Source organism: Arabidopsis lyrata (assembly GCF_000004255.2).
Source record: "Arabidopsis lyrata subsp. lyrata unplaced genomic scaffold ARALYscaffold_2, whole genome shotgun sequence".
NCBI lineage: Eukaryota > Viridiplantae > Streptophyta > Magnoliopsida > Brassicales > Brassicaceae > Arabidopsis > Arabidopsis lyrata.
This window is the reverse complement of record NW_003302554.1, coordinates 17119-32174: the sequence shown is the minus strand read 5'-3', so window position 1 is coordinate 32174 and position 15056 is coordinate 17119. Positions and strand designations below refer to the sequence as shown.

General features: G+C 38.2%; 3 protein-coding genes across 3 annotated transcripts; 2 read left to right on the top strand and 1 right to left on the bottom strand.

The window, feature by feature from the left end:
- Positions 1-1451: 1451 nt before the first annotated feature.
- LOC9323930 lies at positions 1452-2805 on the bottom strand. The gene has a single exon (XM_021034054.1). The coding sequence runs from the start codon at positions 2404-2406 to the stop codon at positions 1786-1788; it is 621 nt and encodes a 206-aa protein (XP_020889713.1). The 5' UTR covers positions 2407-2805; the 3' UTR covers positions 1452-1785.
- Positions 2806-7751: 4946 nt separating this feature from the next.
- LOC9323929 (alcohol dehydrogenase-like 4) lies at positions 7752-9822 on the top strand. Its single transcript, XM_021035995.1, has 7 exons — positions 7752-7863; positions 7945-8081; positions 8157-8206; positions 8270-8601; positions 8701-8783; positions 8874-8949; positions 9032-9822. The coding sequence occupies exons 1-7, from the start codon at positions 7830-7832 to the stop codon at positions 9460-9462; spliced, it is 1143 nt and encodes a 380-aa protein (XP_020891654.1). The 5' UTR covers positions 7752-7829; the 3' UTR covers positions 9463-9822.
- Positions 9823-12960: 3138 nt separating this feature from the next.
- LOC9322396 (alcohol dehydrogenase-like 4) lies at positions 12961-14363 on the top strand. The gene is made up of 5 exons (XM_021010004.1): positions 12961-12985; positions 13054-13380; positions 13480-13562; positions 13653-13728; positions 13811-14363. Exons 1-5 carry the CDS (start codon positions 12973-12975, stop codon positions 14239-14241), a joined length of 930 nt encoding a protein of 309 aa, XP_020865663.1. The 5' UTR covers positions 12961-12972; the 3' UTR covers positions 14242-14363.
- The last annotated feature ends 693 nt before the right edge of the window (positions 14364-15056 follow it).

Genomic DNA, 15056 nt, shown 5'->3' with positions numbered 1-15056 from the left:
CCGAGGGAAAGCGGCTCGGGTTTACAGAAAGAGCCAACTCGGGGGTCTTGACACGAACCGGCTCGGTTCCTCGGAGTGAACCGGCTCGGGCACTTGAAGGGAGCCGGCTCGGGTTCACAAGCTTGCTGACGGACCCCGAGCAGACTACGGGTGTTCCCCGAGGCAACCAATGCAGTGACCCGAGGTGAATGGCAGCCTGACCCGAGGTGAATGGCGGTCTGACCCGAGGTGAATGGCAGCCTGACCCGAGGTGAATGGCAGTCTGACCCGAGGTGAATGGCAGCCTGACCCGAGGTGAATGGCAGTTTGCGCCGAGGTGTCTTCAGAAGTTCCCTGAGGCGTTCGAAGTTCGGCTCGGTGCTATGGGATGAAATCCGACCCCAACAAGTATATAACATTTTCAATAACATTTTCGAACTATATGAGTAAGATAATTCAAAATAACATTTTTTTATAAATTCGATTGATATAAAATGTTTTCAATGATATATCATTTTCATTAAAATTTTCAATAACATTTTTGATAACATGTTCGAATAATGGATTACTATATAACATTTTCAATAACATTTTCGAATGATAGATTAGTATACAACATTTTCGAATTATATTAATTGTGTAATCGTTTGAAGAAATATTTTTTTTGAATTATATGAATTATATAAACAAAATCTTTTAATATCTTTAAATCCGTTTGACCCGTTGACCCGTTAATATATATTAATGACATGGAATAAAATGATTATGATTAGAATTCTCTAATGGTATATATTGTAATTTCTTACAAAATCAACGTTATGATCCTTAGGATGTACTTTCCAAATATTAGTATAGGATCTCCCTCCAAATGTTAATTCAAAAGCCCCTCAAATATATTTATAATGCATTGTCAAATTTTATGATTCATCTTCCATTTTATTATTCCAATCTCCCTCCAAATGTAAATTTCAATTTCTAAGTCGTTGTAGAGACTAAATAAATTGGAACATTTTTTGGTTAATACTTTCTTTATAATATTTAAAGCTTTAAAATAATCTAATCATAATTTAATATGATTGAGCAGTTATAGCGACACTATTTAGAAAATATTAAATTTATTAACCAACAAAAATATATAAATAAGATCATAATTCAATCAAATTTTATGTAGGATGGGAGTAAAATATATAATTTTGATAAAATATATTCAAATTATTCTCATGCATCGCCTAAGTTTATGAAATTTGTAAAACTTTTGGAAAAGAAAATATCTAAAACATCCTATATAATGAATTAGAGGATTAACTTTGAACAATTGGTTTGAACTTATTAGTACTCTATATATGGAGTCTTTGGAGTAAAAAAAAAAAGATATTAGTTTCGAAAATGACGCAATCAATTGGTGCAAGATAACAGACTTCGTTACTTATAAGTTAGAGCATACACAATGGTAAACTTTGTGTATGGGTGTGAGTATTAAAATATTCAAAAGTAAGAGAACAGTGCACTTGGAATGCGTATGCGAGTGTTAGTTTACAACCGAGTGTGAGGGGCAGGTGTCTTTGTTTGGTTAGTTCTGATTTTTTTTATATTAAAAAATTGTTTTCATCTCTCCTCTCTGTTCCTTCGATGAAAACAATTTTTCATCTTTCCTCTGTTCCTCATCTCTCCTCTCTCCTCTCTAACTTTATTTTACTAATTTAATTTGCCTCACATCTATCTTCTTGAGTGCCGCACTGCTGATGCTCTTATAACATTAACCACACATTTAAATATAGGGAATTAAAATCTACCAGAAATAAAAATCTAGGTATGTACCACCGAGAAGACATTCTCGGACGAACCACTTGTGATGCTCGATGTTACGACGTTTTCACCCTTGGCCACGGCTCTCACACTCTCTATTAGCTCATTTGTTCTTCCATCTTCAGACAGAATCTGTAACAGCTCTTCAGTGTTTATGATCAGCTTCACTTTCCAAATTCCACCTTTGCTGATCGTACGTCTCCTCCTCGTCTTCTTCTCCTTCTGTCGGGTCCTTGTGTGGTTGTTTCTTGAGAAAACGTCCGTGTATGATCTCTTCAACACCCTGTGGTTGTAATCCAGAGACATTCTGTACGGAGTTATCGCTGGCAAGGACTCGCTGTTGGATCTCACGTGGCAGCTTCCCACAAAAGTCTTCAACTCGTCGGAGACAATATTGGGAAAGAGATAGTAGGACTGACCGGGCACGAGGAGGTGGTCGTGAGGCAGGGGTTTCCAGAGGAGATCAAGAGCCGAGAAAAGAGCATGGCCTGAGAATTCGTGGGAGACGTAGCCCGCGGTGACGGGGGAGTAGAACTCAAGAACTCCACCGTCGGATTTTATGACTTTGATTAATAAGTCTTCCTCTTCGTCGCCTAACCCTCCGAATAAACAGTTTCCCATGCTTGGTTTGTGTGCTCTTCTTGCCTACTCCATGCTCTCTCTCTCTATAGTCTAATTATAAAGGTCAGTGACGGTGAGTGACTAAGAGATTCCCCTATAATTCTTCTTATTTAAACTCTAAAAAGATAAAAACTATGTGAACATCAAAGGAAAATGCGGTGGAATCTTCTTTGCTTTTCATTATTTTTAATACTGCTATATAGCCTATAGCTTTCTTTTTTAGTAACTTTTTCTTTTGGAGACATGCTATTAATTAGTGTTAATTTATTTTGTTCTTTGGTGATGGATATATAATAAATCTAACATTAACAAAAAAAACATATAAGAAATTAACTTCAAGTGACCATAAACATACTCAATTATATAAAGCCACTCATTTTAATATTGTTGTACAAAAAAATCATTTTAATCTATATATATTTTTTGGTGTAATTTAATCTTTATATATATCTTAATTATACTTTCGTTTCTTCATTCCTAAAAGCATGGCAGAAGCAGAGATCCATTGTCAGTGGAACATTTTGAGTTGTGATATCCCAAAAGGAAAAAGAATTTGGCTATAAAGAATACATCGAGAAAAAAAAAAAAAAGAATACATCGAATCATATTATGTTAGACCAAGGGAGAAGAGAGAGAGAAAAAAGAAGAAGAGAATAAGTAAAAGAAAAGGCGTAAATGGGTCCATTCTACTCCTATTGAATCCTAAAATAACTAGTCCAAAAGAAAGAAAAGTCCAAGGTTCTACTTCTACGAAGAGATATCGGTCGGAGTCTCTTTCCAACTTTGCCTCTGACCCTATTTTGACGTCTAAGTCGGATTTTTGGCGCCAGAAGCTAATTCTACAAAGATCCACTTACCAATTTATCAAATATATTTAAACCAATTTTATAGTATCAATTTTCTACTTATATCTTCATTATTCAGCATGAATGGCTCATTGGCTATTAAATTTAAGGCCATTTTAGTAAAATGTTTTAAATGCCCTAACGTATGGCCCACACATTTTTAGTACTAAAACTAGCAGTTTTTGGTAAAAAAATTTCCACAAATCCATCACGAATGTAGTCGGTATGTGGTCATGATGGATTTGTTGTTACAATGTCAATTACGAGAAATTGTGATTTTCATCCCGTTGTTGTTAGTTTGGTAACACATTGCAATGAGTTTTGGGGACTAATGATCACATAAATTTTTAAAATTTGGTCGAAGAAGTAGCAACAATGAAATAAACATGAATTTACCATCGAAACAAGATGTTATCGCCAAAATATGTTGGTTTTACCACAAAACAAACATGCTTGATATATCTTTGGTTTAGAAAATAAAGATCCATGTGCACATGACAATGCATTACAAGAAAACATGCTAATTTGTAATTATAATCTTATGAGTTTCATTGCTATATATGAAATGGGAATCGTGATGTGACTTAGGCCTTGTGCTTTTGTATTTCGCTAGCGAGAGATCTGAGCGTCTGAAAATTACACTCACATCCTTTTTTTTTTTTTTTTTTTTTTTTTTTTTTTTCTGTCGTTGAATTTTTGATGTGAAAGAATTCTTTCTCGGGTGATTTAGGTGAATAACCAAAAAAAAGAAAAATTAGTTTTGTAGAAAGAAGGTAGAGAGAGATAGGGAGAGAAAGAGAGTGAATAGGGGGGTTAGAGGTTAGTTATTGAATTAAAGTTTTTTTGTTGGTTAGTTTTGCCAATTTCCCTTCTTTTTCTTTCTTCAGATTCTTTGTTATTGACGACGCTGCTGTCGCTAGATTAACCGGCGTCCATTTTAACCGACGCAGCGAGCAACTTTTCTTCGTTTTTAAGAGCATCTCCAATGGTAGACACCAATAGAGTGTCTCACCAATATAATATTAATATTTTTCTGTTTAATTTATTTAGAGAAACTCACACTAAAATTCTACTTCCATTGGTAAGATATCTCTATGGGTGTCTCATCAATATAATATTTATATTTTTATATTAAATTTAATTTTTCAATAACATTTTTAAACATATCAAATTATATTTTAAATATAGTCATTCAAAGGTATTGTACATAAAATTAATATTTTAATAAAAAATTAATATTAAATTTTAAACATATCATTTAATTATATTAGAAATTTTGTAAAACAATATGATTAAAATTACACATCATTTTATCAAATAGATTTTAATTATATTGGACATTTTGTAAATAATGACAAAAGATAACACATTATTTACCAAAATATCAAAATGTTGACAAAATATCAGATTATTCATCTCAGATTTATTTTCTAATATTATAGTATTTTATTAACTAAAAATATTAATTTATATTTATATTAACCTTAACTAATATCAATTAAAAATAATATTAATAAATAGTTTAAACTTTTGTATAATGGAGCTTGATATATAGATAATTTTATTTTATGAATTGTAGAAAAAAAATAATAACTTATAAACTATTTAATTGATATTAAAGATCTTAGAGTAATTGAATTTAAAAAGAAATTGTTAAACCAATCTAAGAGTGACATGTGTTTGAGAGAGAGAGTTTCTCAAATGAGAAATGTGTCTCAGCTTTTTTGATTAAAAAATTATTTTTTATTTATTTTTTATTTATTTTTTATTTATTTTTAATATGAGTGTCTCATGGAGACACTCCCAATGGAAGTGTTCTAACTGTCTCACATATAATTTGATTGCTGATTTAAATTTTAATTGAAAATAAAATAGTTTTTTTAGTCGCTTAGATCTGTCGCTAGCGACACACAAAAGAATTACAAGGTGTATATACTTACAAAATTTCTAGACACGATCTTAAGTAAATACAATTGTGAATAACAAGTATATTTGTACATCCCAATACGTCCCCTTAATTAAGACGGACCACAATTTACCAGTCTAATCTTGATAAAAAGAGATTCAAACCAATCATGGGATAACGATTTTGTGGCATATGTGAGTTGATGTGTACACGAGACATTGAAACTAAATATGTGCAATTTGTTTTAAAAGTTTGACAAGTTATTTTTTTTTGGCAAGGATAATTTTATTTTATTTATTATTATTATTATTTTTTAAATAATTTTATTAAAATTTTCTTCCTAAATGGGCATGGACCAAGGCCTACAACGAAAAAAAGAAATCCAGTTACAAAATAGGAACGTCGGAAATTCGCCGGAAAAACCAGAACGACTCGGCCCCTGTTGATCATCGTTCGCAGAGACACCAAACCTTAGATCTGGCGAAATCAAGGCTCACAACTTCGTGGCCGCATCAGAGGAATAAGATTGCCGGTGGAAGATTTCGGTTTCCGACAGCCCTCCTTTTCCTCCGATGAACCAACCCGCCACAAACCTCCCAGAAAGTTAGTGTCTCCGACGAGACGGTTCGACGGCGACGAATCCCGACCTAGCAACCCGTCACGCTTGGGGATATCCTCGCTCTTCCATCTCCGTGAAAATCCAGAATCCCTGAGATGTCAAGCCTCGATCCGGACAGTCGGCACACCCGATCCTGCGGATCTAAAGGACGGTGGCTCACCCTGTACCTTTAAATCCGACCCCCGCATCAGCCATCAAAGATCAAAGATCCTCCGCTAGCCACCTGTCAACACAACACAAAACCCACTTTACCTCTCGCCAACTTCCGCCGTGGACGCAGCATATGGGCCGGCGGTTGAGCCTGAGGAGCACCGACACAACTCCCAGCGTCCCTAACCGAGAGGCAACTGCATCAACACTCCTCCTCCGCCCTTCCAGAGCCACATCCACATCAGCAGGAGACACCACGCCACTGTTGTCGGAGAGATAAGACGACTCACTCCTGGACCACCTTCGAGAAACCTTCACCTTCGATTAAACCAGATTCACCGGAGAAACTAGATCTAGATCTAGAAAATCGCCTTCACGAGAGAGAATAGCTCGTGTATCGAGGCAACGATTGTGCCTTTCACAAGGATACTTTTATAGTGTAGAGTAAAATTTCTATTATTGAGTAAAGAGGTGAAAAACTCTTTTGATTATTACATACGTCTTATCATTCCTTGGCATACATATATAACCAAGATCTGAAGTTGGATCTGAAAACTTATATACATTCCCATCCATCCGCACTGTAGATTATTATTTGAAAAGTGTGAACGTACAAAATGAGACGATATTTACTTTGTAAGTTTGGAGACTTTTCTCTAGTATTATGGAGCCATGCGGGCAAGTCCAGTTTGTAAGTTGGGGACTTTTCTCTGTTATAGAGCCTTTTGGTGACATTAAGTGTGTTAGATATATACATACATTAGATGCTTCTTTTTCAATATTATCTGTTACAGAATGGAGCAGACAGACGAAAAACACGAGCATTAAATAGATGGGACATTCCATAGCCCACAAGCAATTTAACGAAAATTAAATGAGAAATGGATGGGTCAAAATTGGATCACTCGAAAAACTGAGAAAAAAAAAATACGTAAGGAGTTGAAACGGAACGTGGACTATGTCAGCCCGAAGAACACTTTTAATGACTATATGGCCCCATGCAGGACCATTTCCCTCTTTTTTTTTTTTTGATGTTAGATTCATATTATTCTCTTCCGTTTTGCCTAAACTCGAACTCATAACCGTCTACCTCCTCTATTAAGATTACCATATGCATGTACATAAACTGGTTTAATACGTTGGATATCTTAACCTATTTCTTACTCACTTAACTTTTGTGTGTGTGTGTGCAAGTGTATTACTATATAAAGAGTAAAATAGATGCATATATTGTTAAAAATATCACATCAAAAATGGAGACGATTTATAAAAGATAGAAGTTTGTTTCTTTCACTCATTGTTAATTAATTTTGAATTAAAAAATCATAATTTCACACATAAACCTATATATGTATTACTTAAAAAGGTAAAATTTGATACGAGATGAATAAACAAAAAAAAATCACCATTTAAAATGGACATGTTAAAATATCTCATATTAGAAGTAGAGATGATTTTATATTAATATATAAATGTTCACTTATTGTCAATTAGTATTGATGAGTCGAAAATCTTTCTACGACATGCATTGATTCAACTATTATCTCTCACATCATGCATTACATTAGCTTGGGATTGCATCGTTGATTAGTGTATGCATATGCCATCTTCTTCATTAGAGATTTTTTATAAAAATAAATGCAATTATAACAATTTGATTGGATATGTCTTGTCATTTAGTTGCGGAAAAATATTGACGTCTCTTCTTGTCTGAAGTCTTGTTAGTGTATAACTGGAAAGTCCGTATTGGAGTTTAACAAAAAAGAAAAAGAAAAAAAGAGAAGACTTTTAGTTAGATCCTACCGTTTAACATTTATGACCTTAATATATATATCTGGTGAGACATTCTGCTATATATGCAGTTTCAACTTTCAAAGCCAATAATAAACTAAGGAGAGATAATATGGAAACACAAGGCAAAGTAATCACTTGCAGAGGTAATTTGTTGTGTATATATGCATGTGTAAAGCTAACTTAAAGATGATGATGAGTGAGCGTGAATGATGAATATTGAACAGCTGCTGTGGCATGGGGAGCTGGAGAACCTCTAGTGATGGAAGATGTAAAAGTGGATCCTCCTCAAAGATTGGAAGTGAGACTTCGAATCCTCTTCACTTCCATCTGTCACACTGATCTTAGCGCATGGAAAGGCGAGGTACTCACTCTTCATGTTCTTTCTTTCAATTATTTCTTCAATTCTTCCTATCTCATCTCTCTATCTTTTGGTCAGAACGAGTCTCAGCGAGCATACCCTCGAATCCTTGGCCATGAGGCGGCAGGGTAAGTCGAATAAAATCTGTATGGATCTCATTTTTCATCCCTCAATTGATGGATAAATTACAGGATAGTGGAGAGCGTAGGGGAAGGAGTGGAAGAGATGAAGGCAGGAGATCATGTGCTCCCTATTTTCACAGGAGAGTGTGGAGATTGCAGAGTCTGCAAGCAAGACGAAGCCAATCTGTGCGAGAGATTCCGAGTAGATCCGATGAAGAAGGTGATGGTAACCGATGGAAAGACCAGATTCTTCACAAGCAAAGACAACAAACCCATCTACCATTTTCTCAACACATCCACCTTCTCCGAGTACACGGTCATAGACTCGGCTTGCGTGCTCAAGGTGAACCCTCTGTTTCCTCTGGAGAAGATAAGCCTCCTCAGCTGCGGTGTCTCCACTGGTAATTAGTTAATTGCATCTCTGTATACTGTATATATGACATGCATGATATATGTGGTTTGCTTATTTAATGAAAGAGATAAGTGTTTATGGAATGAAGGAGTCGGTGCGGCGTGGAATGTGGCTGATATTCAACCTGGCTCCACCGTCGCTATATTTGGACTTGGCGCTGTTGGACTTGCCGTAAGTTCAGGTTCCTCTTCGTTGTATCACCATGGAATTGGTTACACATAGACTCTCACTCTTAATGCCTTGTTAATAATTGGGGAAAAGGTGGCTGAAGGTGCAAGAGTCAGGGGAGCCTCTAAAATCATTGGGATCGACGTCAACCCTGACAAGTTCCCATTAGGTATGGAGATGAACATGCATGTCAGTCTAAAAGAGGTTAAAGAGAAATGTTCCTAAACGAAGTGTGCTTGCTGTGTGAACAGGCAGAGAAGCAGGGATCAGTGAATTCATAAATCCAAAGGAGAGTGACAAGGCAGTTCATGAGAGAGTAAGGGAGATAACAGAGGGAGGAGTGGAGTGCAGCTTTGAGTGTGCGGGAAGCATAGAAGCACTTAGAGAAGCCTTTCTGTCTACTAACTCAGGAGTGGGAGTGACAGTGTTGCTGGGCGTTCACGCAAGCCCACAGCTTCTTCCTATCCATCCCATGGAGCTCTTCCAAGGCAGATCCATCACCGCCTCTGTTTTCGGAGGCTTCAAACCCAAAACCCAATTACCCTTTCTCATCACCCAATGCCTCCAAGGTCTTCTCAATCTCGATCTCTTCATCTCTCACCAGCTTCCATTCCACGATATCAACAAAGCCATGCAGCTGCTTCACCAAGGCAAAGCTATTCGTTGCCTTCTCCGCCTCTGAATAGAAACATCCTTTTCATTTTCCAAGTCTGTGTGATTATTGTACTGCTTTCAGAGTTTCCTTATTGGGTCTGGTCCACCCCCCATACTAAAATAAAAGTTGGAAATGTTTTCAAGGCCTCATCTTTCTCCAACTTGTCTACGGCTTGCATCTACAACTTGCTACTTACAACTACAAAACACACAAGTTAATGCAGCGGTAAGATAGCAAAACAAGGTTTCAAGGATCAATGGATCTTGAAACAAGGTTTTGTGCTTTGAATTCTTTGTAAAACAGAGAGAATTCGAAGACTTCAATGTGAGGGAAACCTCTTTTCTTATTCAATAAAAACCAACTCTCTTAAGAGAGATTACAAAGCTTTATATAGGTGTCAATAAACCGTCATAAGAAACACTCTAAGACCTAATTGCAGAGCTCAAAGAAATAGAAATTAAACATAAAAGAAAAATTCAAACATAAAGGAAAACTTCTAAAACGATACAACGCATCAGCAACCTTGTTAAGTGTACCAGCAGTATGCTTAATAACAAAAGAGAATTGTTGTAAATATGCAAACCAAGAAGCATGTCGTCTTCTTACAAATGGGACCAAATGCTTAACATTAAAGACGTCGGCTGTGTTCATGTGTGGAGGAAGCTTGAGGCGATATGCATTGTTATTAATCTTCTCCAATATCTCAAGAGGGCCGATCTTTCTTGCTTTGAGCTTGTTGTAAGTTCCTGCCTTGAAACGATCCTTGGTTAGCACAGCCCACACTAGATCTCCAACCTTGAATTGAACGTCACGTCGATGCAAATCAACTGCAGATTTATACTTTGTTGTGGCTGTTTCCAAATTAGAATGAACTTGATCATGAATTGCAGCAAATTCTTCGACAAAATCACAAGCTCGACCATGAAAACGGGTACGATCTGGACTAATAGCTAGATCCGCAGGACAACGAGGTAAATAGCCACAAACCACTTGAAAAGGACTAAAACCTGTACTACGGTTAACAGCTCGGTTATGAGCAAATTCAGCCTGACAAAGTACCAAATCCCATGATTTGATATGATCTCCAACTAAGCATCTCAACAAATCGCCTAAAGCTCTGTTAGTAACTTCAGTTTGGCCATCCGTTTGGGGGTGATAGGCTGAACTCATGTCTAGTTTTGTGCGCAAAAGTCGCCAAAGAGATCGCCAAAAGTGACTCAAAAAGCGCGAGTCTCGATCCGAAACAATAGACAAAGGCAAGCCGTGAAGCTTATAAACCTCGCGAAAAAACAAAACAGCTACTTGCATTGCATCTGTCGTCTTCTTACAAGGAATAAAATGCACCATCTTGGAGAAACGATCAACGACGACAAAGATCGAGTCATTACCTTTTTGCGTTCTAGGTAAACCAAGCACAAAATCCATACTCACGTCTGTCCACGGCTGTGTGGGAATTGGGAGAGGAAGATATAAACCAGAATTGGTTGCTTTCCCCTTAGCTGCTTGACAAATTCCACAACGCACAATAAACCGTTCTACATCTCGGCGTAACGTGGGCCAAAAGTAAGAAGATCTAACCAATTTCAACGTACGATCTCTTCCGATGTGGCCTTCACCATGAAGCTCACGAATTAGATGTAGCCTCAAACTACACTCAGGAATGCATAATTGAGCACCACGAAACAAAAAGCCATCATAAATCACATAAACAGTACCGATTCCCAGCTCCGTATCTCTCCAAATTTTGCCAAAAAATGGATCAGTTGGGTACAAGTCCAGGGACGGAGACGTGTAAGGTTGTTAACAGAACATGTCTTCTACTCAACGCATCAGCAACCTTGTTAAGTGTACCAGCAGTATGCTTAATAACAAAAGAGAATTGTTGTAAATATGCAAACCAAGAAGCATGTCTTGCGGAGACTTTATCTTGAGAGCCCATGTGTTTAAGAGCGTCATGATCGGTGTAGAGAACAAATTCGCGATGAAAGAGGTAGTGACGCCAATGCTTAACAGCTTGTACGACGGCATAAAGCTCGACATCGTAAGTACTATACCGTTCACGAGATCCTGCAATTTTTTCACTAAAAAAAGCAACTGGACGACTTGATTGACTTAAGACTGCTCCGATTCCTGCTTTAGACGCATCACAGTGTAATTCAAAAGCAATATTGAAATCGGGAAGGATAAGAACCGGGGCAGAGGTTAGCTTTGTTTTGATTTCTTGAAACGCCATCTCTGCTTCCTTGGTCCAACAAAAAGAGTCTGACTTCATACAGTCCGTTACCGGTGCCATGATGCTGCTAAAGTGATAAAGCTAGCCCATGGAAACTACGCACATCAGTCACTGTCCGAGGAGTAGGCCATGATTGTATAGCTGAAATCTTTGTTGGATCCGCTTCTAAGCCTCGTGAAGAGATAATGTAGCCCAAAAAAAGCACTTGTTCAACACCAAACACACACTTTTTTGTAGCAGCAAACAACTTCTCTCGTCGCAACACAAGTAAAACGTCACGTAGGTGAGTGAGATGTTCGGTCAGAGATGCACTAAAGATGAGTATATCATCGAAATAAACAACTACAAAACGTCCAATAAATGGCCGCAAAGCTTCATTCATCACTCGCATGAACGTACTTGGAGCGTTCGATAACCCAAAAGGCATTACAAGCCACTCAAACAATCCTTCTCGCGTTTTAAAGGCTGTTTTCCACTCGTCACCCGGTCTGATTCGGATCTGATGATAACCGCTACGAAGATCTAATTTTGTAAAAATAGAGGTTGCTCCAATTTGGTCTAAGAGATCATCTAGACGCGGGATAGGAAATCTGTAGCGAATAGTAATTTTGTTAATCGCTCTGCTGTCTACACACATACGCCAAGATCCATCCTTCTTGGGGATAAGCAAAGCGGGAACTCCACAAGGACTTAAGCTCTCACGAATATATCCCTTAGCCAAAAGATCTTCAACTTGTTTCCGCAGTTCATCGTGTTCTTTAGGGCTCATACGGTAATGTGGTCGATTTGGCAACACCGTGTTAGAGGCTAGATCGATACAATGTTGAATACCTCTTAATGGTGGTAGACCCTCTGGTAATTCATCAGGAAACACGTCTTGAAATTCAGTCAAAACTCCATAAAAATCTGTTGGTGCGTATGAAATTAAGGACAAAATCTGCGGCTTGAGAAGCAGAAAAAAGACTATGTCTGTTGTTTGAAATTCTTCAAAAATCTGCGACTTGGAAACTAACAACGCTGGTTTTGTAGTTTCAATTGGGAGCGGAGAAGACTCAACAGGTTTACTTATGACTAGCGGCTCTGAAGCAGTCTGAGATGGTAATAAAGTGATACGCTTACCCTCATAAAGAAAACTATGTGTGTTTGCAAACCCATCGTGCATAGTTCTTCGATCATACTGCCATTGGCGTCCTAAACCCTAAACCCTAAACCCTAAACCCTAAACCCTAAACCCTAAACCCTAAACCCTAAACCCTAAACCCTAAACCCTAAACCCTAAACCCTAAACCCTCGAATCCTTGGCCATGAGGCGGCAGGGTAAGTCGAATAAAATCTGTATGGATCTCATTTTTCATCCCTCAATTGATGGATAAATTACAGAATAGTGGAGAGCGTAGGGGAAGGAGTGGAAGAGATGAAGGCAGGAGATCATGTGCTCCCTATTTTCACAGGAGAGTGTGGAGATTGCAGAGTCTGCAAGCAAGACGAAGCCAATCTGTGCGAGAGATTCCGAGTAGATCCGATGAAGAAGGTGATGGTAATTGATGGAAAGACCAAATTCTTCACAAGCAAAGACAACAAACCCATCTACCATTTTCTCAACACATCCACCTTCTCCGAGTACACGGTCATAGACTCGGCTTGCGTGCTCAAGGTGAACCCTCTGTTTCCTCTGGAGAAGATAAGCCTCCTCAGCTGCGGTGTCTCCACTGGTAATTAGTTAATTGCATCTCTGTATACTGTATATATGACATGCATGATATATGTGGTTTGCTTATTTAATGAAAGAGATAAGTGTTTATGGAATGAAGGAGTCGGTGCGGCATGGAATGTGGCTGATATTCAACCTGGCTCCACCGTCGCTATATTTGGACTTGGCGCTGTTGGACTTGCCGTAAGTTCAGGTTCCTCTTCGTTGTATCACCATGGAATTGGTTACACATAGACTCTCACTCTTAATGCCTTGTTAATAATTGGGGAAAAGGTGGCTGAAGGTGCAAGAGTCAGGGGAGCCTCTAAAATCATTGGGATCGACGTCAACCCTGACAAGTTCCCATTAGGTATGGAGATGAACATGCATGTCAGTCTAAAAGAGGTTAAAGAGAAATGTTCCTAAACGAAGTGTGCTTGCTGTGTGAACAGGCAGAGAAGCAGGGATCAGTGAATTCATAAATCCAAAGGAGAGTGACAAGGCAGTTCATGAGAGAGTAAGGGAGATAACAGAGGGAGGAGTGGAGTGCAGCTTTGAGTGTGCGGGAAGCATAGAAGCACTTAGAGAAGCCTTTCTGTCTACTAACTCAGGAGTGGGAGTGACAGTGTTGCTGGGCGTTCACGCAAGCCCACAACTTCTTCCTATCCATCCCATGGAGCTCTTCCAAGGCAGATCCATCACCGCCTCTGTTTTCGGAGGCTTCAAACCCAAAACCCAATTACCCTTTCTCATCACCCAATGCCTCCAAGGTCTTCTCAATCTCGATCTCTTCATCTCTCACCAGCTTCCATTCCACGATATCAACAAAGCCATGCAGCTGCTTCACCAAGGCAAAGCTATTCGTTGCCTTCTCCGCCTCTGAATAGAAACATCCTTTTCATTTTCCAAGTCTGTGTGATTATTGTACTGCTTTCAGAGTTTCCTTATTGGGTCTGGTCCACCCCCCATACTAAAATAAAAGTTGGAAATGTTTTCAAGGCCTCATCTTTCTCCAACTTGTCTACGGCTTGCATCTACAACTTGCTACTTACAACTACAAAACACACAAGTTAATGCAGCGGTAAGATAGCAAAACAAGGTTTCAAGGATCAATGGATCTTGAAACAAGGTTTTGTGCTTTGAATTCTTTGTAAAACAGAGAGAATTCGAAGACTTCAATGTGAGGGAAACCTCTTTTCTTATTCAATAAAAACCAACTCTCTTAAGAGAGATTACAAAGCTTTATATAGGTGTCAATAAACCGTCATAAGAAACACTCTAAGACCTAATTGCAGAGCTCAAAGAAATAGAAATTAAACATAAAAGAAAAATTCAAACATAAAGGAAAACTTCTAAAACGATACGACTTGTGAAACACGTAACGAGATGACGCTACATCAGGTCTCCCGGAGTGAGAAGAAAATTCGACCCCGAATTTTGACTATCATCAGCATCATCTTCAGCAATAAATGGGACCAAATGCTTAACATTAAAGACGTCGGCTGTGTTCATGTGTGGAGGAAGCTTGAGGCGATATGCATTGTTATTAATCTTCTCCAATATCTCAAGAGGGCCGATCTTTCTTGCTTTGAGCTTGTTGTAAGTTCCTGCCTTGAAACGATCCTTGGTTAGCACAGCCCACACTAGATCTCCAACCTTGAATTGAACGTCACGTCGATGCAAATCAACTGCAGATTT